Genomic DNA, 22,593 nt, shown 5'->3' on the forward strand with positions numbered 1-22,593 from the left:
ACTGCTTTAATTATAGTCGGCCATATGGTGGAAAATAACAAATATGGAAAAAGACAAGTCGCAATATTATCCTCCCATCTCTCCTCCGTCTGGCTCCTCAGCTCCTCCTCCCCAATACGCGCGCTCGCAACGCGCGCAGGAGTGGGGCTTCATTTCATCAAATCCTCCAACTTGGACCACTTAGAGCTCAGCCGCACTTTTTACAGCACCGCATTTTCTGGGGGCAGCGCCACAACAACTCCTTGCAGCAGTTCGCAGAGCGATCGGACGACCGGAGGGACTCCAGAATCCACAGCAGCAGCAACAGCAGCAGCAGCATCCGGACGATGGAGACCGGCGGGGTCACATCAAGCCCGAAGGGGCACAGTGCGCTCTGCGCGGGGCTGCTCCTCATGCTCTGGGTCTCCACCGAGGCGGACATAACTTGCAGGTCGTGCCAGCCTGGAAATAAGTGGCGCGCACGGGAATTACTGCTGAAATTTGACGCGTCTGAGACTGCAACAGGACCGAATGGAGGAGAAGTTTTTGGGGACGGTGGCAGCACGGGGGGTCCCGCGGCGGCAGCAGCGGCGGAGACTCAGTGGTTCCGGTGCGCGGCTGGCTCTGCCGGGGAGTGCGCTCCGGAATACGCCAAACGGAATAACTACAACCTGCGCGCAAAACGTGACACTGACGACTTTGCCCGCGTGAAAGTTTCCAGCGGCGGTCAGCAGGGCAGCGGGGACGGGGACACAACCACACGCGGTGCCGTCACAACACGCCCGGGTCCGGCCCGGCGGCGGGACAGCGGAGCGGCGGCTGCCGGACGCAGAGTGACGCGCTCCGAATTGCGCGCGGACGACCGGAGAGCCGCCGGTTCGAGGCAGGAGGAGCTAAAACTTAACAGTTCAACCTTCGCACTGACCGGAGACTCGTCTCACAACCAGGCAATGGTGCACTGGTCCGGCCAGAACAGCAGCGTAAGTCCCGCAGCGTCCCCACATCCACACAAAACACGCAGCGCGAGAGTGTGCGCTCTTCTCTGGCGCGTGTGCGCCCGAGTCCGGAAGATTTTTTTTTTTAATGAAACCTGACATGTTTCCTTCACTGTGATCACATGAAAAGATCTGCTGTCTGCTTATTTCTGAGTTGTGGTGACCTCCAGAGAGGGTGGGACAGGTGCGTGCGTGTGTGTGTGTGCGCGTGTGCGTGCCTGGGGCTTTATCTCCGGAGCTCCTTGAAGTCTGAGTGGCTGAACTGACTGGGGAGGTAAAGCTGTTGGCGTTGAGCTGCGAGCATCTGTCCAGAAGGCAGGATTTTCAAGCAGCCCGCAGGTTGTGGGAGAGGTGAAGCAATTTCAGCCTCCATCCTCCCTCTATCCCTGCTTCATTCCTCCATTTCTGTCTGCAAGAAATGTTTCTTGGGCTGCAAAAAGTTTCCGTCGGAATGAGGAGGTTTAAAGGTTGCTGGTTCTGTATTGGAGATGGAGACGAGCTGGGGATCAAACCTGTGTCCGATCAGCTGAGCCGATCAGTGATCTGCACTGTCGACTCTGTTTGTTTTCAAGTTTTCCTTACAAAAATTTAACTCGACAGTGAATGAAGTGGTTAGAAATCGCAGTTGAATTCTTCCTTTGTTTTTTGTGCCTTTTGTGTTGAGTCGAATAAATCCAGCCTGCGATGATCTTTGGAGTGAATCCCGACATTCAACACACAGCAAGAATAAACACAAGTTCAGGTTGAGGAAAGAGCCAAAACAGAAGGCTCAGGGTGCTTAAACACAAGCACCATGAACCACAAACACAAACAATCCGACTCTTATTAAAACCAAACACAGTGATGTCATTGACCTTGTGCTCAGAGGTTTTTTTTTCTTTTGCACAGATCAAACTGTGGGAGTTGAGACGAAAAATGATTCAATCCCAGGTGTTGTTTCACTTCATACCTCAGAGCTTCTTTCTTTCTTTCTTTCTTTCTTTCTTGCGTTCTTTCTTTCTTGTCGTGTCACCTGCATTTCCAACGTTTCATATGTCCACCTCGGATGTGTCATCAACTTCAGGTTAGCTTCCACTTCCTGGGGAAGTTTTCTTCTCCAATCACAATAACAGCTTCACAATGATATTCAGCTTCTTTGAACATTTACAGTCACTTTGTTTCTCCCTTTCAACAAGGCGTCTCAAACTCGAGCTGCACTTTAGAGTTGGAAAAGTACAACATTTTATTTAAAATTCAAAATGATATAACCTGTAGGTGAGTTTTTATTTTTCCATTTATTGTACTTTTGTTTTTTCCTCTTTCTTAAAGCAGCTCTCCCTGGAAACATTATTCTCATATTTTCTTAATAAATAATAAAATAAATTTAAACTCCTGCTGTCAAATGATTAACATTTTAAATCAATAATTTTGATTCTAATTAATCACAATTGATTTAATCTTTATTTCATGCAAATAGAAATATGATGTTCATCATCCATAATCACAATTAAATATACAATTTTTAATCTATATTAATGGAGTTTCTTTTTTAAACATATTTGCACCGAGCGTGTTTATTAAACGTCTTTAACAGTTTGATGTAAACAAAAGACTTTTATCCACAACAAACATTTATCCACATTAATATGCTCCTGTTACTCCTTCATCCAGCCACAAACTAACTCGTTGACATCGTTCGACGCGTCACTCGGGTCTGTCCGCTCCGGATTTCAACCAAACCAACATGGCGGCTTGGTCACACATCTTCTCTTTTAATACGAAAGCAGTTGAGCGAAAAGTATTTCTTGCTAAATCTTCCCTCGTTTTGGTTCCACTGCAGCGAGTTTAGACTTAAGTTTCTTGATGCGCTGGACCTCCGCTCTGCCTCATTTGCATAATGTTTGCAGGATCCGATTTTATGCAAATGAGTTTAGGTCTGCTCCGGTGACGCGCAGCACAACGCCCAGGATACGTTCCACATAGACAATGAATGGGATCTGAGAAATTCCACAGATTCCGTGGACAAGTATCTTCATTCTGCGCTGCAGATGGGTTAATTGTGTTAAAAAAAATGTAATAAGATTAATCATGGTGATACATTAATCCGCACGTGTACATTTTGAACTGCTGGAGCTGTCACTCATAGTCAGCTTTTGTTCAAATAATTGCTTTTTTAAAATAATTTTAAGTGACCCCTTTTGGGTGTCGTTTTCAAATAGTTGCATTTTCAGTGATTTCGAGCACCATTGTCATATCAACGGACTGCAAAACGTAATGAAAGTGCTCTAATTTTACTTGAAAATGTGTAAATGTCTTAGATGCATTTATGTGACAAGCTTTGTTCGGTTGTGTGGTGAAGTCCATTTTCTTGAACATCTTTTAATGTCCTCAGTTGGCACTGCATAAAAGCAACGTGTCAGAGTTAAAAATGTGTCGGGATTCCCGACCAGACCAGAAACGGGTATATATATCCCCCAATCCTCTCCAGCTCACAGCATTTGTATTTCCCTCCGCTGTAAAGACATTCTTTCAGCTGGCTGCTGCTTCACGGTCAACACATCATCGAAACATACACAATCCGCTCCTTTCCACTAAAATCTGAGAATTCTCATTGTTGGCGTCACGTGTTTGAAGTTCTGACTGCGGCTGCATGCAAACTCGCTCTGTAACTAAACCATTTAGAGTCAAACATGCATCAGGAGCCGCTCGGCTCTCGGAGGCTCCGTCCTCATCCTCCCCAAACAGCTGCAGCTCAGGAGAGAATTACACCAGTGAAAAACACAAGTGTCTCTTTCACTGTTACCAAATTCATGACACTTTGTGTGCATCCTGAAACCCCCCCCCCAAAAAAAAAAAAAAACAACAAATATTCATCAGTATTTAGCAACCCTTTTGGATTTTTCTTGCGACGTTTTGCTTTGTGACTCTTTGTCCTGATTCTTTCAGTCGGTGCGAAAACGTCAAAGTGGAGCCGCGCGTGAGAACCGAGGCTTCTACATTAAATATGTAGGCTTGTTGCTATAAGCAGGAACAGACGCGCTGGGTCTTTACAATCTGAGCCGCTGTATAAATAAACAGATGAGTCAACAACAAGCCATTCGAATGAAAAGGGATCCAGATACGATGCTCTTAATAGTTAACCTCTGAGGGATTTGGAAAAAGGCTCCGTCTCTCAGTCGTCCCATGTTGATGGAAAACGCGTCGTCAGATCACATCGAGATAGTGATTCTAATCCAACTGAAGGTCGACCACGAGAGCCACGCATGAGCAGATGTAAAAATACACTTGGAGCAGATGAATGGGCTGTAAATGATGGCAAACTGCCGACTTTAAATACACGGAGGCTTATTTGATTGAAAGACGTCAAAACTGAAAGACAATCCATAAGACTTTTCAGAAAACGTTGTCAATAAATGTTTGAGTATGGTCTTTACTACAATGAATTTGAATTTTTGCAGTTGAAAGAAGTGCAAACACACACACACACACACACACACACACACACACACACACACACACACACACACACACACACACACACACACACACACACACACACACACACACACACACACACACACCAGTGGTAAGCTGGTTCATGTGGTTTTTACTGATGAAGTTTTGTGAAGAACAATGGTTGTTATACCCTAGGTAAGGAACCATTGACCTATACCAGGGGTGTCAATATTTTTGCAAAAATTAAACAATTTCTGTGGAAAATGACTACAATCTCAACAAAAACCCAATTTTAATTCAACATTCTCTGGCAAGATACAGTGAAATGTCTAAAAAGCTTCTCCTATAGCTGTTGCATTATGCATGGTTTCACAAACTTACCCAGGCAGCGTGGCTTTGAGGCTGTTTTTTTTTTTTTTTTAGCAATGGGGTAACACGCTTTCCTGGCAGCATCACTGATATTTCAGCTTGCATTGTGTTATGTCTGCCACTCATAAAAAAATGGCTCAAATTTGTTTTCTTTAAAATTTTTACAGTTTGCTTTGGTGAGTTCGTGGACCAGAGTGGCACCTCTTGTGGGTCGGTTTTGGCCCATGGGTTTTTTGTTTGACACCCCTGTCTTAAATGGAAGAACAATGGTTCCATATTAGGCATCTGAGACCCCCTTTGAGCACCACAGATCGCAGGAGGATGCGAGGATTTGCCTACTAGGAGCATGTCGAAATGAGATTATTCCTGTCTTGTTGTTTTTACTTGAAAAGTCACACCTTCACATATAAATAAAAACCATTGTTCTGTCCCTGCTGTGAGGGATTTTGCAAAAAGGAATCTGACACAGTGGTTCCTAACCTGGGGGTCCAGGAACCAGATCACTAAGTAACTGACTAACTAACTAATCATGGTTTATTAAACCGTTTATTTACCGCCCCAGGACAGCGTGCATGTAGGCTTTTCCTACTCTAAGGTTCTTCGAATTAGATTTTCTCATCAAACAAAACCAGAATAATAGTGTTTGGCTTCACAACACTGTTTTAGCAAATCAGACACAAAAGAGACTCCGCAGTCGATTAGGTAAGATCGTGTTTTGAAGCGACGAACCAAAGCAAAATCTTTTAGAAAACCATTTTGATGCCTAGTTACCCTTGTCACAGCTTTAAGTGGATTTAATACTGTTGTGATGGAACATGATTGGATTTGTGACCTTATGAGGCCTGTAAAACATTACAGAGTGCTCATTAGAAGGCTGGACCGGGTGGTTCGTCTGGACATAAACGTAAAGCCTCGTTTCTATATTAGTACACGTAAAGCACATAATGTCAACAAGGTCATGTTCTGAAGTGAAGTGAGCAATTCATTTAGAATCAAACCTTTTTCTAAAACATGTTTTCGTTTAAGTTGAAGAAACAGAACAGTACCAGAACAGTATTCATTATGGTTGAGGAGAGTGAAGCATTAGCAGTGTTTTGTCCTTCCAGATTGAAATTTCTCGGGAAACGCACATTGGAAGAAAGTAAAAGAGAAGATTTCATACCTTACTTGAGTTGAATTCAATGTGATGTGCCCCCGATTTGCCCTTGAATATTCATTTACAGTGCAATTCAGCTCAGACAACTTTATTTCTCCCTCATGGGACTTTTTTTCTTCTTCTTCTTCTTTTTATCTTCCTCAGTCTGCACAAACAACTGCCGGTCAGTGTAGTTAAAATGTCAGGGAACATATTAAAAGCAGAGGGACATATAACAAATACGACAACCGGGAAGAAGCTGAGTCACAGTGAAGCTACATGAAAATAAATGAAGTAGCCTTTAGCTGTGCGGACTCCCAACTTCACCCGCGAACTCAAGTGACCCAAGTTTGGTCCGACGTGAGTCAGCGACCCAGAGCTTAACCTTCTCCAAAACTGAGTCAGAGCTAAAGTTTTAAAAAGCTCTCCTCTACGTTGACTTCAGGACTTACTTTGGTTCACTCCAACCCCCCCGTGTGTGCGTGCACGGATCATCGTCTTCCTTTGTCTTCTCCGGTTTATTGCCGCCTCTGGAAAGACGAGCGACAGATCAGCAGATCAGCTGTGAACTGGGAGCGAGGAGCTGTGTAGGTGGACAGCACCGCGCTGTAGTGACGGCACGGAAAGATCTGAAGCGCCCGAGTCAGGAATCATACGTCTCTGTCAAACAGCGAGCGTTCTTCAGAGGCGATTCACTCTTTCTTGTCTATATGTATAAGACACGTAACAGCTACACTTTATATTATACTTAGCATTTCTCTCTTGGTGTTTTTTTTTTAAAAACATTTTTGTTTTCTGTTCAGGGCTGCTAACGCTCGCACGCTTGACTCTGAACTCACATTCTCATGTGAAACTTGCCTTTCCTCACAGCAAACCGCAGCCATCAGCTCATGATGGGGTTGTTCAATATATGGAAGACGTTTCGCACCCAAACGTGTTCCAAGAAATCCGACCAATTGAGGCGCTGTTTACAAATTTGTGTGAAAACAGAAAACTTTAATTGATTTTTGACTGTCCCATTATATGACAAAGGTGGAAAAGCACTATATAAGTGAAGTCCATTTACAAATGAGAATCTGGATGAATTACAAAGTTGCGTCTATCATTAATCCACATGATTATTCTGTGTCTGTGTCTCCACTGCAAAAAATATAGGTAGGCCAAATATAAGATGTAAACACAAAATTAGAGAGGAAAATGACTTAAAATGAGTGAAATTATCTGTCCATGCAGCAAGTAAAGTTTACTTGATAAGAAATTAAATTTGTACATCTCGATTTGGGAGTACATAGTAAATTCAAAGACTAAAAATAAGTAACTTTTAAAACGAGCTAAATGATCTATCTTATCTAAAATGAAGATTTTACATTTCTGCAAGGTCCAAATGATTTGCAGTGAAGAACATAAGACAGCTTTGACTCGGCCTTGACATTTCTCTGATCCTAAAATTCAGTACAGCATCTGTGGGATGTGCTTTATAAATAAGCAACATCTATGGAGGCTCCAACCCACACCATTTCACAAAATCCACACCTCCATGGGTCAAAAAGGAAAACGTACACAAAATTAGCCAGGCGGTCCTAACTTACACCAATCAGCCATAACATGACGAGTTAAGAGTATCTCATTTGATGTCTTTAGAAAATGAATGAATATAATCCAATGATTACGCAACTGCTTCCACCCAAATGTGATCTTTGAGTAACTGAAGCAGAGGAGGAATAACGTGATTTAATGAATATCTGCTGAGTTCTGGGCGCAGCATTGATATTCTGAGGAGGAAAAAAAATAAAAGGTTACAGGTAAAGAGCAAGCTTGCTGTGGGCCGCTGGCATATTGCTCAGATGGATGTACGACATGCGACGGGACAGCATTATTTACATTAGGAAATGTCAGGCATTAAGTACTTTGGTCTGTCACTCAGGTGGATTCGAGCTGACATATTGTGTGTCACCGGGAGAAGTTTCCTCTTGAGCTTCTCGCAGACACAGAACAAGTCACGCTGGATCACGTCCAATAAAGAGCAAACACGAGCGGAGAAATGAAAGAGTGAAAAGCCCGCAGAGGCGATGCAGGGTCTCCACGTAATCCACTAAATTAATGAGGAGTCGATCACATGACGCTTTGTGAAGAGTTGTGAGAAAACTCGCTCACATATGCCGCCTCAGCTGACAGTCTTGCACGTCTCGAGGTGTTGAGCGAGTCTATTTGTGGTTGTGTGTACACCTTCTGGTAGCCATGGCAACACGCCCAGTATTACACCAGAATCCACATTGGTTTCATTCAAATCATTCAAAGTCTCAGCTACACTTATTTTATTTGTCGACTGAAGTTGTCATCGATGAGTTTTAGGACAAAGCTGTGACTGATCAAATACTTTTAGGCCTTTGAAAATCAGGAACTGTACAGGGACATGAAAACTAGGAACAGGGAATTAAATAAGGTTATGAGACCCTGATAGATTTTTACATTTTTAAAAACGTTTTCAGTGAAAAGGAAAAAAACGTGGCGCTCCCTGTTGACGTCGGAAAACGCTTTTCTGAAACTCTGCTACTGCAAAGAGGCATCACGGCCAGAGTAAATACTTCTTTTGCACATGTGTGAGTAGCTGGACAATAGCAACAATGTTTTCCTCCAGAGTGTCATGACACCCAGTCCATATTCTTCTGGGACTTGGTAGTTTTATAGTTGACAGTCACCGTAAAAACAATCTAATTTCCTCATCCTTCCATACTGTTTACAGTGTGTTTTTCTCTGCTCACATGTGTGGTTTTATTACAAAAACTAACAACAGCACCCACTTGCGCTTGTACATGTAAACTACCTTGTTGTCAGCGTTTCTGCTGTTTGCATGTAAACACAAAAGCATTGTGTTCAAGTCAAAATGTTTGCCTCTATTTTGAAAGCATAAACTTTATTTCATTTTTTTTTAATGTCATTTCACTTTAGGATTTCACAATACAGTATGTCACTAATTTATCATTCTTGCAACACCGAAAAGTGCAATATGCATACTATAAATGACTGAACTATTAGGAACCTTGTTTCCATGCTGTGTGCAGTAAAGCTCTACAAACTCAAACTGATTGAATTTAAAAATTAAGTCAAAGTCTGATTTGCATCAGTTCAGTGATTATTCAAATCTTAAGAGGCATTTGGGGGTGGGGGGGGGACCCAAAGTGTTAGCACAAAACAAATCTCCAATCATTAAAAATACATTAATATCATCTGCAAGTGTTTGTTTTTCTGAAATTTGTATTGTTTTATTGCAATATTTCAAAACGGTATTGTACATTCCCAAAACATCATGCTCATTGACATTGTTTTTGTGTTTATTTATTTATGTTTGCCTCTCTCTGATATTTTTAAAGCACAACAGATAAAGCTATTAAACGTTGTTATAGAGCTTCAGTAAACAATATGAATCCAATTAAAAGTCACCACAAACAACTGTAGATGATGCATTTCTTTCATCCGTAACGCTTCACAGTCTGTTAACACAATATTTTCCAACAAGGGAAATCTGGCTTGTAAAGACACCAGAGATTACAGGCCGACCAAAGGCTTTACCTGCTCTGAGATAATCAAAATTCAATTCTTAGAATTAAACTTTTTAAAAACAACTCAACAATCCATGATCAAAATGCCAAAGTCACTTTAAATGCAGCCAACTTCTCAACATCATGGTCACCTAATGGAAAATTTAGAATTCATTAAATTAAATTAAATAAATAAATCTTTTCCAACTATTAAAGTAATTTTGTGACTAGAATCAGTTGAGATTCTAAACCTGTTTGAAATATATGCTTCAAGTGTTCGTATAATTAATGTTTGAGAAGGAAATAGGAGTAATCGCTCCTTTTTTCCAAAGCAAAGACTCTAATTACTCAAGCTCATTTTTCTTTAGTTCAGCTGGCTGTTGTGCTAATAAAGTCTGTCTACCAGTGAGAGACTTAATTTTTGAAATAATTTAACATTTTGAAGTATTGACCAAACGTTCTGAGGTTGTCTGAATTAGATTTGAATGTTGAAAAGAGTAAAGATTAGATGCAATGCAGTTTCGAGATTGGCTCCACTGCAATGTTTCTGGACCTTGTCGTGTTTAATTGGTCTCATTGGTCGCAGCACTACGAGTGCATTTTTCTTAAATCTGTGTGTTGCCTAGTGTCATCCGTCTCCATTCACTGCACTCGCATGCGCTGCGTGTCTGTTCGACGGTCCTCCTGTGTAACGCCGCAATTACGACGCCAGCTTCCAAATCAGGTTGTGAACATCCACGTTTAATCTGCGTGGAGTCTAATCTGTGTGCTAAGAGGAGAGAATTAAAGTGGTCGGGGGGGGGGGGGGGGGGGATAACGGTAGAAAAGACACATTGAAGCAACAAACAGAGAGCGAGAGCGGAGCGGCTTGTGTGGGCTAAGCGATCCTTCGGGTACGTGCCTGGGAGTGATCGGGAAGGCGGACGCCGTCACGCTCTGCTGAGCAGCGTTTACTCGCCATCAGGCTGCGCGAGCCGGTAAACAAACTGGATTCCCAGTCTCTCTGTCTGTCGACACGCCGAGCATCCCCCAGTGCTTCCCACAGATAAATCATTATTCCCTTTTAGTCTGAAGTTATCTGCTGTAAACGTCCGTCTCTGGAGGAGACTGTCTTCCTGCCAGCGGAGTCGATTACTACTAGTCCTCTTGTCTTCGCAATGTGGTGACATTGCTGGTTACTGGAAAATAGAAAGCAATGTGAGCAAGGCATTACTTTTGATAATATCACTCAGTGTTTCCCGTGTTAATGTGCGGGTCAGGTGACCGAAGTTATATCAGTTACAGGGTGGAAGATGTCCTATAATCTGGATTTTAGCTGAAGTTACATTTGATAATGAGAGTAAGATGCTCTATATTGTGGATTTACAGATTTCTCAATGGATTAATAGTTTAGACAAATAGTTATAGAGTTGAAGACAAGAACTTTGCATGATACTTTGTTGTTGCTTTGAAGAGAACTGAGTTTGTTCTCGATTAATAAGGTTCTTCTTGACCAGTATCCGTTCCTTGCTAATGCTAACCTTCACACTTAAAGTTAGGATTAAAGCGGCTCCTCAGCCCTTTTAGTTCCATGTAACGTACATAAATAGCAATAAATGATGAGTGTTATTCCGGCTGTCTACGAGACAGGCGACATTGAAAACTCGTCATTTTGTGGATAATGTGTCAGCCAAGCCTGCGAGGCGTCACAAATGCAGACTTTATTTCAGGAAGTACCCTCGGGTGCTCCTCAGAGAGCTGCTCCGATTGCTCCCGCCGTTCTGTAGTTTTCAATCATGTAACAGTACTGCTTCCGCTCTCTCTCTCTCTCTCTCTCTCTCTCTCTCTCTCTCTCTCTCTCGCTCTCTCTCTCTCTCTCTCTCTCTCTGCCCACTCAATTTGTGGCACCTTCAATTTACAGTAAGTGAGGCAAAATGCACACACACACTGTGGGTTACCAAGGCTCTCATACAGGTGAGTGTCTGCTGGCTTCCACTTCACTTCTCCACATTGCTGTGGAAAGACCCAAGTTTACAACATATTTACAATCTGTGTGCTGCTCGTTATCTGATGCGGGTGAAAACCGGCGGTGGCCATGAAACTCCTGAAAATGTGACTTTAGTTTGCTCGTTCTTCATCCACCCCGTCCAGGTTTTATGTCTGTTTCTCTCAGCAGGTGAATGATGCTCAGTGTGGTTGAAGTTTTGTTTTTGTGCCCTATCTTCCTAAAAACAGTTTGAAAGTTTGTGAGATTTTTGAGCAATTTTCACCAAGCAGGCAGTAGACTAGACTAGATTAGACAACATGACATTACATTAGATTAAATTAACTTACATTAGATCAGGGGTTGGCAACCTTCTAAATATCAGTGTCAGTTTGATATTCAGTCAGTTATTTGGGAAAAAATTACTAAAGTATGACTCAAATTTGAACCAGGGCTGGACTTCGACTCGTTAATTTCAATGAAATCACTGCTGGTAAAGTAACATGTTTAAAAATATAACACATTTGATCCTAACACCGAACTTTCCTGCGTGAACCTGAGAAAGTTTCTTTCCGTTTCTGACATGAGTCATTTGCTTAACATAGACATATAGGAGTAGACACCACAACCACAGTCTCTAAGCTATTCACTTGTATTGAAGGATGAAGTCCTGACATTATAAAACAATCATGACTCACACACATATTTACACGGTTTGATGTGTGACGAATAACTATAGTGGCAAATGACGAGGAAGGAGCTTCAATCAGCCATGCTGCTACTTCACGGAGAATTCATTTGTGCTGCCAGACATATGAAGGATGATGCTTCCCCCCCCCAATAAAATAAAAGACAAAGAAAGAAAAACAAAGTAACCCAATGCTGAGAGAGATTTTGCCAGTGTACAAATGATTATGGTTGCACATGCCTGCTGTGACCCATGTGCATGAGGTTACTGACCCCTGGATTAGGTATTTATTTATTAGTGCCATTGTGAGATAATTTTAGGTTTTGCAAGAATAAATGGTAGCCTGCAACAAATATATAGACAATATGCTTCCAACATCCGAGTGGAAAAATTCATTTTTTGACACATTATGCAGTAAATCCTTCATATTTCAAACACACACAATTGTTCTGTCTGTCTCGTTGTGTTCGTCTGTCCGGGTGAACCTGCCTTCACACACAGATCAGACCAGATCAGTTGCATTAAGGAGTTTAAAAAAAAAAAACCAGATTGATACACATTGGCTTTCTCAGTATAAACATAACGGAGTCTTACAATGTGTCTGAAATATCTCCAGAAGGGCAGGGCGAGTGGATAATCATGAATGCAATGTAATAAGATGCCAGTTCCTTCCTCTCATTTCCAACAGAAGTCATCTATTATTCAACATGTGCTTGAATGTACACGTAATGACACAACAGTTACCTCTGACATAACCTGAAGGCGAGCTGAGACGGATGCATGAAGCTAACTTAATGTGTGTCGGTACATGGAGACCTCGCAGTGAAACAAAGCATCTGGCAGGAAGCCAGTGGTCTGATTGATGCTTCAGCGCCGTGGACAGAAGAACGTGGGCATGCGTCACACTGTTTTACATGTTTGCACACCTTCTGCAGACCAGAGACTTTTTGTTCCTTCACACCGAAAAGCCTAAAAGGTCTTTATTTTAGTCACTTCTTCGAGAAATCCATTCACCTAATCTTTGCTGCCACCCGAGTTTTTGCCTTTTCTTTTCTTTTTCTTTTTTAGTAGCACTTACCTCTGTGATCTATCAGTGCATCTCTGTGATACTTAAACTTAAAAAAATGTTCTGCAGTTTGTTTTTGTCTCTGTTTCCGCTGTAGGTTTATGGCTTTTTATCTCTCGGTACAGGAGATAATAAGGTCTGGGTATCTACGCCGTTTGTGTTCAACCTGCACCAAGAAACAGTCACAAACACAGTTGCAGGTAGTTTTTATTTGAGGGTTGCGTATCTCTCATAACACTGTGAAAAAAGGGATATTTTCAGGGAAGGAAAGGGTGAAATAAAAATACAATAATAAAATTGAGTTTGTGTATTTTTTTTTTTTTCTTCCTGAAGAGATTTATTCATACTTCAACATTTTACCTTATGTAATCTAATACCTCGGTTACCCGGATCTGCACCGTGCATCACGTGATAACCGCCTGTCGTCATGTGATCCAGCTGTGGTCCCAGATTTTAGCCTCAAAGTGTAGAACATAAAGCAGTCTCCAACGTTTTCTGCACTACGGACCGGTTTTAAGTAACATAATTTTCCCGCAGACTGGCAGGATGGTGTATGAATGGAGGTTAACGAGAGCTTAACAATATATGAACAAATTAAGTTAAGCGCCAGAAAGAAGTTCTGACGGAAGTCAAGCGTTTTGTTTTTCCCCAAATAAACGTAAATGCAGAAAAATGGAAATTTAAATGCACATTTTTAGAATACAACTTTTTTTTGTGAGAAACTGTAGTGCGTCTGCCCAACACTGTTTTGATCATCCAAACTTTTTAATCAGTTTTTCTATGTTTGTAATAATAAGATGGTTCTTGTGTCTATATTTCTTTACAAAATAATACTGTTTGTCTAAATTCTATGTTAAATTACATCCAATACCTTTTATTGTTGAGGGAGTTTAACATCCAACAGTTAGGAAAGTGACTGATACTCTTTAGTAGTTTTTGAGAAGGGTTCTTATCTTTTAAAATGTTATCTTCACTAATTGATTAATTGATTTTAGTTTTCATTTTAGCAGTATACTGGTAATTGCACACAAGTACATATTGCTGTTTCCTGCTCTCAAGCCACATTTAGAAAATCAGCAGTATGTGACAAACAAGTTAAGCATACTGATTGTGATGCTAAACCGCCAAAGATTCTTTGCATTTTATGAATAAAGTGCATTGAATCACCAATAGATTGCTTGATGTTATTTTGTATTGTGTGGCGTGCAGATAAAAATGAACTGACTCAGGTGCTATAGATCTCTCCTCATAAAGATTAATGTTTGTGGAACATGGTCCTTGGCAAATAAGCAGAATAATTTGAATTAATGAGGCAATCATGGGAGTTAGTTGCTGATTCCTATAACAGATATTTACATTAGCAGCTTTATTTATGGTGGAGAACAGGAAGGACGTGCAACATAAACACAGCACTTTCCTCCGTCGGAGACATTGACATTGACTTTCTGCAAAAGAATGTCAGCTGTGTCCAATCCCAAACATCGCTGGTTCTCCTGTTGAACTCTGGAAGGTGAAACAGACTCTTCACAACCTCAACAAATAGACCACTACTCTACTCAGCGCCACTTAAGATTCAGCATCTTGGTCAAGGACATATCGACAAATGAACAGGGTGAGATGGCGGATCGGATTCCCAACATTGAGCTAAAATGATGCCAAACCGAGCCACTTCTGTCGGTGGGGTATCTAGCACTTCAGGCTTTTTACACAACAGTTTTTTCAAGTGAAAATTAAAAACTTTGTTGCATTTGGGGGCTCCATTGACACGACAACGGTGCTCGGAGTCACTGAAAACACATGTTTTTGACAATATTGCTATATTGAGTAAATAGTTCTTCTGCACATATGTAGGTAGATGGACAATAACAACAATGGTGTCACGACTCTCAGTCTATATTCTCCTGGGACTTAGTAGTTTTATAATAGAAAGTCTACTTAATAACAATCCAACTTCGTTGTCTGTCCATACGAATGTTCGTTTACTCGCCATTGCTTGTGTTTAGAGCATATTATTCTCTGTGCACATGTGACTTCATCACAAAAGTTAACAACAGCATCCACGAGTGTCCCTGCATGAAAAGGACAGTTTTTGGCATTTCTGCCATCTTTGTTTAAACTGACATAATTTTCAAAACGTTGCCGTGTAAACACAAGACTAATCTGGATGAGTTCTCACTTGAAATGTTATATTTCGGAGCCTCAATGCTGTATGTGAAGCAATGAAAATAAATTATATTGTTTCTATTCTGTTTTGGTTTGTGAAAAAAAATTGTGCTTCGTGCTTCTTGTTGGTAGGAACTGAGTAGAAAATATTTGTTAGCGTCGAATGACAGCAGATTCATGCCTGCTATTTTTAGACTCCGAACAAAATCAGTATTGTGAGCTTAAGCTTTGGCTCGTCTGACTCTGTGATCCAGCACGTGTACTGTACGCAGTCAAGCTCTTATCTCCCCTCAGACATCAGTATTTTGTGTTGCGGCTGGCGACGTGACTGCAGCTGCCCCGACGGCCCGTACTGTGATTGACACTTTGATGTGAGTGATGGCGATGGAAGTGATGGTTGTGTCGGCGAGAGGAGCTCTGCACACTATTAGGAGAGCGCTGGAGCGTGGCTCAAAGGCCGAGCTGCAAGGTGGAGTGGTACGCTCGCACATCAGATTCTGTCTGGACATTTGTGGAAGTGATGGCTGGCAAATTAAATTTATTCCGTGCACAGAGAGTACTAAGAAGACCAAGGATGTAAAATGAGTCAGGGGGGAAAAAATGATTCAAGAGTTGGTTTCTGACATGGAGGTTGACTATACCATAAGGCTTCTTAAATTGTGTGCAACATTGTTGTTGGATTTTGTTGCCTCTTTGAGATCAGCCTGGACAATCCAGCCAACAGCATACTGGCTAACACCTGGGTCCTGTGGTGTGTCCAATCACCTTAGTCAAAGCCAGTTCTGTCTACATTTGTAGAGCCTACAAGGAGATTATTGTCTTTAAGCTCCCAAAACTAAATAAACATAAAGGAAGTCTAACACCATATTATTTATGTTAGTCAAAAGTTATGTCATGTTGTGGAAATGCTAATGAAAACATATTTGGTCATACAACAAAAAACACAAAGGCAATGGGAGTCCTCACTGGTTACAACACTCTCCTGCTTGCATCCGCACACAGTTTAAAGTCCATTCTCTCCATAGGTGATGCTGATCTAGCACTCAACATTCCCAATGACAAAGAACTGTCACCTACAAAAGAAATTCATTAGCCAGAAAGGGTGAAAGGTGGATGTTTCTGGTATCTTATCATGATGACCCCCTGGTGTATGTAGGAGTTAGTCCAGGTCCCGTTTAGACGCAATGAAAACAAATGAAACTGTAAATATATCACTGCATGTTGTTGTGCAAAACGGGGCATCAGAGCCTGCTGGGGAGATTGAGTCTGATTTGAACAAGGTTTGAAGTCCCAAACCTCGGAAGTTTCAGCGGACAGGAAATGTGTTGGGCTTTGTGAACTAAGTAGGGGAAAAAAGTGGATATCCAAAATAAGCTTCCGATCAGGGTGCAGCATGTTCCCACTGATATTCAGTCTGAGGCACATGGATTCAATTGCTGTTTATACATTATCTGCCCCCCTTAAAGCCTTGCCTCCAACTCAGATTGACAGGGCTGATTCTTGCAGCTCCAGTGAGGTTTTCTCTTTAACAAGCCAGAGGCTCGTCTGATCGGCCTCCGAATGGAACGAGACATTCCTGTGGCACAAATTGAATCCCTGGCAATCTGTAAACCTTAGGAAGTTGCCACAAACTGAAGGCCGGTCAAATTAATCGACCAAGTCTAATATCGGGCGGGCACATGGAGCAGTAGAAATAGCATCACATCAGAAAAAGACGAGCAGCAGGAAGAGCGGCGCTGGATGAATGGCTCCCTCGCAGCGCTTTGCCGCTCACACTTTCTGATGAGCAGCTGTGTTTTTTCCTGCTCCGTCTGCATATGAAACAATGAAAGACTTAAGAAGAGACCTTGTGTTGCCCACTCATGCTCTTGAAATGGGCACAAACCGAGTGTGTGATGTTCAAAGGTAACAACAAAGCCTTTTCTCCCCAATTTGTTTTCTCTGCCTTTGTAGAGGCAGATGTACACAAATTATTTCACTTTTTTTATATCTCCAACTGCAAATCTTAAACAAATAGTAATAAACCAGTTTGGATACAAATGGAAATGTTATTTGTACCTTTCTGTATTATATTGAGACGACTTATTATCAGACCTACTGTACATATGCTGTGTAATGAAATATAGTCATACTTGATTAAACAAATGCCATTATGATGAAGTTAATATGCAGTCAGTTATTTTAAAAAAGATTATGTGAAGCCGGTAAGGCTCAAATATGATCACTGAATAAATTGGTTTAACTTTGCATTTCTTTACAATTACATGTCTTCGTATGTGTGTTCGTATAAAGACATATGTAGACACAATCATGGCTGGTCAGTACTGAACTCTAAAATGTAATACTCTTCTCTCTGGTTGAATTTGACTAACATTTGAATCAGATCTTAGGCCTAAAAATTAATCAATCAAATGTCGACACTCAGCTATAATTATGACTTGCAATCAACTTGAAACTTTGTATACATTTCAGACTCGTCTTAATGTAATAACATTTTTTTTTTCTTGTTTTGAGGAAAGCTTATAATAAACACACTTAGAGCCATGTCTTACAGAATTACTCAGAATATAACGATACTATACCATACCATTCTATCCAATAAGCTTTCATAATGCAAGTGCTCAAACAGAACCTGGTCCCCACAATAGTAATAAATACCCAGAAACACTCAGTCAGGCTCCTGCATGCAGAGATGACCAAACATTGTGATTCACAATATATTTTAATGAGTCTGCATCACGCGATGCTGTTCATTATGATCCATGCTTTCTCCTCGCATCCTTGTGCAAATATCACTGCTTGAAGAAAAGGAAACAAAAGAGGCAAAAAACAAACAATGCTATTTAGAACCAGTGTTGCAATTCATTTTCTGGCTCATCTCGATGGGTGGTGAAGTTCACACACGCTGTTTCTCTGTGAGCTGCCAAGAATCCTGAGGGCTGGTGGAGGGCTATTGGGGGGCGGTTTACAGGGCTGGTTTAGAGCTGACATCCATCCATAGTGGGTATGTAAGTGTATGCTGGAGCAATGGAGCTGCTGTGTACATGAGCGATTGAGATACTCCAACAAAGGGGCAAAAAAATACTTGAATCGGTACTTTGAACAATGGAAGTTATGGGAGGAATGATTTAAAGTAAAGCTTAGCACCATTTTATTGTTAATTGTGGAGGAGTAGTTATTGAATGATCAAAAACAATCTTGGTCAAGCTTAGAGTATCTGTCTTGGTAGCTGTCAGGATTTTCCATCAGATTTTCAGTACATGAGCAAAATGTCCAACCTGTGACAGAACATCTTCCAGATATACCAAGATTTATTTCGTATATTCACTGTCAGTACAAATTAAGAGGAGCATTATTTGGGGTGGGGTTTGAATGTCTCCAAATGAATTGTCATTGTAAACGTCATTATACATTCTTGGACCTTGATTTCTTAAAGAAGTGACTGCATTGTTCAAGGGGGTGGGTCCCTATGCCAGACCAGTTTAGAACAAATTCTGGTTTTTGTGAATGGAGTCTCTAAATGACCACCTGTATCAGTGATCCTGTGGTCAGTACTCCCCTTTATTGTCGTCTGTTGACTTGCTGTCAGCATTCAGTACTCACAATGCTGCGGTTGATCTGTGCATGAAGCAGGTAGTTTAATCCACCATGTGGCTTTTAAAGCTCTTAATTCTTCATGTGTGAGTAGTAGCTAACATGTCTTCTCGGTGGAGGCACATAGTGCACGCAAATAAAAACAATGAATTCTAATTGGAAGTGTGAAAGTCAGAGTATGCACTACAGTCTAAAACAGACACTTAAAGCTAATCCTGTAATTATGATGTCTGTCGACGGAAGGGTAGCGTGCAGAAGGAGGGGGAGTCTCGGGAGCGGTTGTAATGAGTTTCACCACAGCTGAGTGTCAGGATGCTGTTGACTGTTTAGAAAAAAAAACAAACAACTGACACTCATCACCTTCTGTGGTTTAGCATCTTGCGGCAGGTAGCTGGAGCTCTGAGTGCTAACACTGTCAGATGAACTACAGACCCTGGGCTGTTTTCATTGGGTTTTGCAGCCTGGCTTATTTACAGATTTGTGCTCGGAACAGAAAACAGTGTTCTGGTTTCCTCTGCAGTGGAGCAGAGTTGCACAGAGATGACACCAATTAACATGTCTTTGTTAGGAAGCCGGCTCTGCAGCACTTGATATAGGAAAGTTGAGATAACAACATGAGACTAATTTTACACTGGGGCCAGACTTAAAGAACACTACACATCAACATATTTTTCCTCATTTTTGTCATTTTGGAGAATCTCAATGCGCGTAGGGCAGGGGTGCGCATTCCTGGTCCTCGAGGGCTGCAGCCTTGCACGTTTTCAATGTGTCTTCACATCAACACAGCTGACAGCAATTAGTGGCTCAATATCAGGCTTTCTGCAGAGCCTCATCATGATAAGTCAGCTGTGTCTGAGCAGGGAAACATTGAAAACGTGCAGGGCTGCAGGCCTCGAGGACCAGGATTGCCCACCCCTGCCGTAGGGTCAATTACAGGTGTGAGTGTTGATCGAGCCACTAGGGATGCACCGATCCAGGTTTTTTCACTTCCAATCCGATCCCAATACCCAAATTTGGATATCTGCCGATACCGATGCTATTCCAATGCCGGAGCTCTGTTTGCTTTAATTTTATTATGATCATTTTTGTTGATTTTATATGGCACTGTAATAAACTCCTCTCTTAAATAAAGTATGAAATGTAATATATGCATGTATTCTCTCAAAAAACAACTTGAGGTTACTATAAGGTCAGAAAAAGATGCAGTACAAACTCTTTTTGTTCAATTTGTGAAAACATAAAGTCTCCACAATCTAAGATCTGTGAGCCAGAAGGTTTCAACCTGGACACTTCTTGCACTGAGACGTCGGAAACAATAAGTTATTTAAACGTTACCAGTTTCTGTTGGAGGAAGTCTTCCATTTAGAGGCTGAGCATCACGTGTTTTCTAAAAGGAAAAGTGACTTGAACTGAGCTTTACTTAGTGCTCTGTACTGAAAGGCACATTATGTTTGGAGAAATTGCCGGTTCATGATGTATCATTATGTCCTTTTTGACTCGCAGATCAAGTGGCTCTCATGCAAAGGTGCCAGGTAGGAGGTTTGAGGGGTCAAAAGCAGCGAAAAACCCGTGACCTCCCTTCTGTTTCATTTTGCACTCCATTGTTGACAGTTTTTCATCCGAATGATTTGCGGACCACTTGTGTCAACACCTGCTGAAGTGCCATTTGACAGATCTGTACTGCAACCCCATTAACCCTGTCTAAATATTATCACCGTGTGGCATGTGGAGGTAGAAATAATGCTGTGCCTTCAGAGGATAACACTCCACGAGCTGTCCTGATGCACCGTTTTCTTTTACTTTTATGACCGAAGGTAATTGATGAGCGCGCGGTTAAGGGACTGAATAACGGAGCGGTGACAATAACGAGGATTTATGAAGTAGAACTCTGCAAAATCAAAATTAAATTGCAGCGCAGTCGCGAGTAAATGGCCGCCGTCTCACAAAAGGAGACAGCCATGTCACGTACAGGTGTGAAGTTATGTGTGATATGCAAAGACCAGCCAAAATATTATAACCAGGTGGAGTGAAAATGTGCTTCACGTGCGTGGGACAGACCAGCACCACATTCTTACCTCCAAGTTGATGTTAGAAGCAGAAAAATTAAAAATTCAACAATGACTGGATGAGATGATCTCCAAACCTGAAGCTCTTGTTTCCGGTCTGCAGTGGTCATTGAAAGTGGTTCAAAGAAGAACATTGGATCTCAAACTGCAGTTCACAGTGAGAATAGCATCATCATCATCATTAATAAACTCACACTCACATCAATACACTCACAAGATCAAAAATTTGCCAAAATCAAAAACAGCATATCTAAAAACATATTTTGATATTTGATCACAAAATCTTTTCCAAACAACCAGAAATTCTCTTCAGAAAACAGAATATTTCTACAAATTCTTTGATAAAGCTTGACAGAACAACATTGTCGCTTTTGAAAAACACAGCATTTTGCAGTATTCATTGTGCACGAATGTGACTGTGATGCTAATGCTATTTCAATAAACCTGCTATTGGACAATTTATTAAAAGCAGTTACAGGTTATCAAAAGTTGTCCTCAGTGTCTTATTTCATGTATTTAACATTTTTTTCAAGGTCATCCAGTGAGTCAGATTGGGCCCTCAGGCTGCATGTTTGACACCCTTGATTCATAGCAAAATTATGGGCACTTCACTTGGTCCTTTTGACGTCCACAAGCTTCATGAAGCAGGGATAGTTTGCAAGCAAAAGAAGATACTTCGTACTTTTTGGCAGGCCCCATCTGTGTATACCGTCATCCTTGAAAAAGCACACCAGGGACGGATAAAGACATCTGGAGGTACAGTAGCTGCCACATCTGCTGGTGTCTAAACACATTTACCTCAGCCCTGTCATTAGCATGTGAATTAGCATGTATCTGTTGGCTGCCGCTTTGATCGGCCCGGCTCCTCGTGTCACAGCAGTTGAAGGCAGCATCCAGCCATCACAGCCCATTAGAGAGCGGCAGAGGAAGGCTGTTGACACCGGAGCGAGGGAGAGGAGTACATCATATTTCAAAAACTTCCTTCTGCTATTAATGGCTCCCAGGCAGGCAGGGAGAGGGAGGACGTCTCTGGAAGCTCGTATGCACTTCAACTTCTCCAATAATGATGGGGAGCATCGGAATAATAGATTTGGGGTGGTTATGAAGACATTATCGTGAAGTTTGAATCAATGAGAAGGAATTATGGCTGTGGGCTGTTTACACGTACACACTACTGAATCTGATGAGCACCATGTCTCCAAACTCTCAGCACGGAATATCCAGTTGTGACTCAATAATAAACGGAACTGAAAGATGAAGGTCGATGGCAACCCCACTGGTCCTTATCAAGGAGGAACTTCCAGCATTGTGTCATGTACGCCCCTATTATAGGACCAGATAAAATAAACAACACATTTCCCTCGTTCTGCAATTACCTCCCATTCTGTATCAAATCATTCTGTGAAAATATTCACAGTATTTTCACATATAAATTCCTCTCCATTGGTCTTCCTTTTAAACTGCACCAGAAGTATCATGACTTATTCTGCTTCCAGTATAAATGTTTGATTTCATTTCTAAGCCCCCCCGTGACTACAGTTTCTATCTCTTTTCGCTCCGTTTTCGATCTCCACCAGAGGAAATCTGCGTATTTACCCACT

The 22,593-nt window shown here is 41.5% G+C and overlaps 1 protein-coding gene across 3 annotated transcripts in view; it reads left to right on the forward strand.

The window, feature by feature from the left end:
* The first annotated feature begins 283 nt into the window (after positions 1–283).
* The window catches only part of sorcs1 (sortilin-related VPS10 domain containing receptor 1), a 194,518-nt gene continuing 172,208 nt past the window's right edge, over positions 284–22,593 (forward strand). For all 3 annotated transcript variants that reach the window (XM_080518788.1, XM_080518789.1, XM_080518790.1), the window contains exon 1: positions 284–959. In XM_080518788.1, the coding sequence (XP_080374914.1) occupies positions 327–959 (633 nt within the window). In that variant the 5' untranslated portion in view covers positions 284–326. The remainder of the gene's footprint in view (positions 960–22,593) is intronic.

This window comes from Blennius ocellaris (assembly GCF_963422515.1).
Source record: "Blennius ocellaris genome assembly, chromosome: 3".
Taxonomy (NCBI): domain Eukaryota; kingdom Metazoa; phylum Chordata; class Actinopteri; order Blenniiformes; family Blenniidae; genus Blennius; species Blennius ocellaris.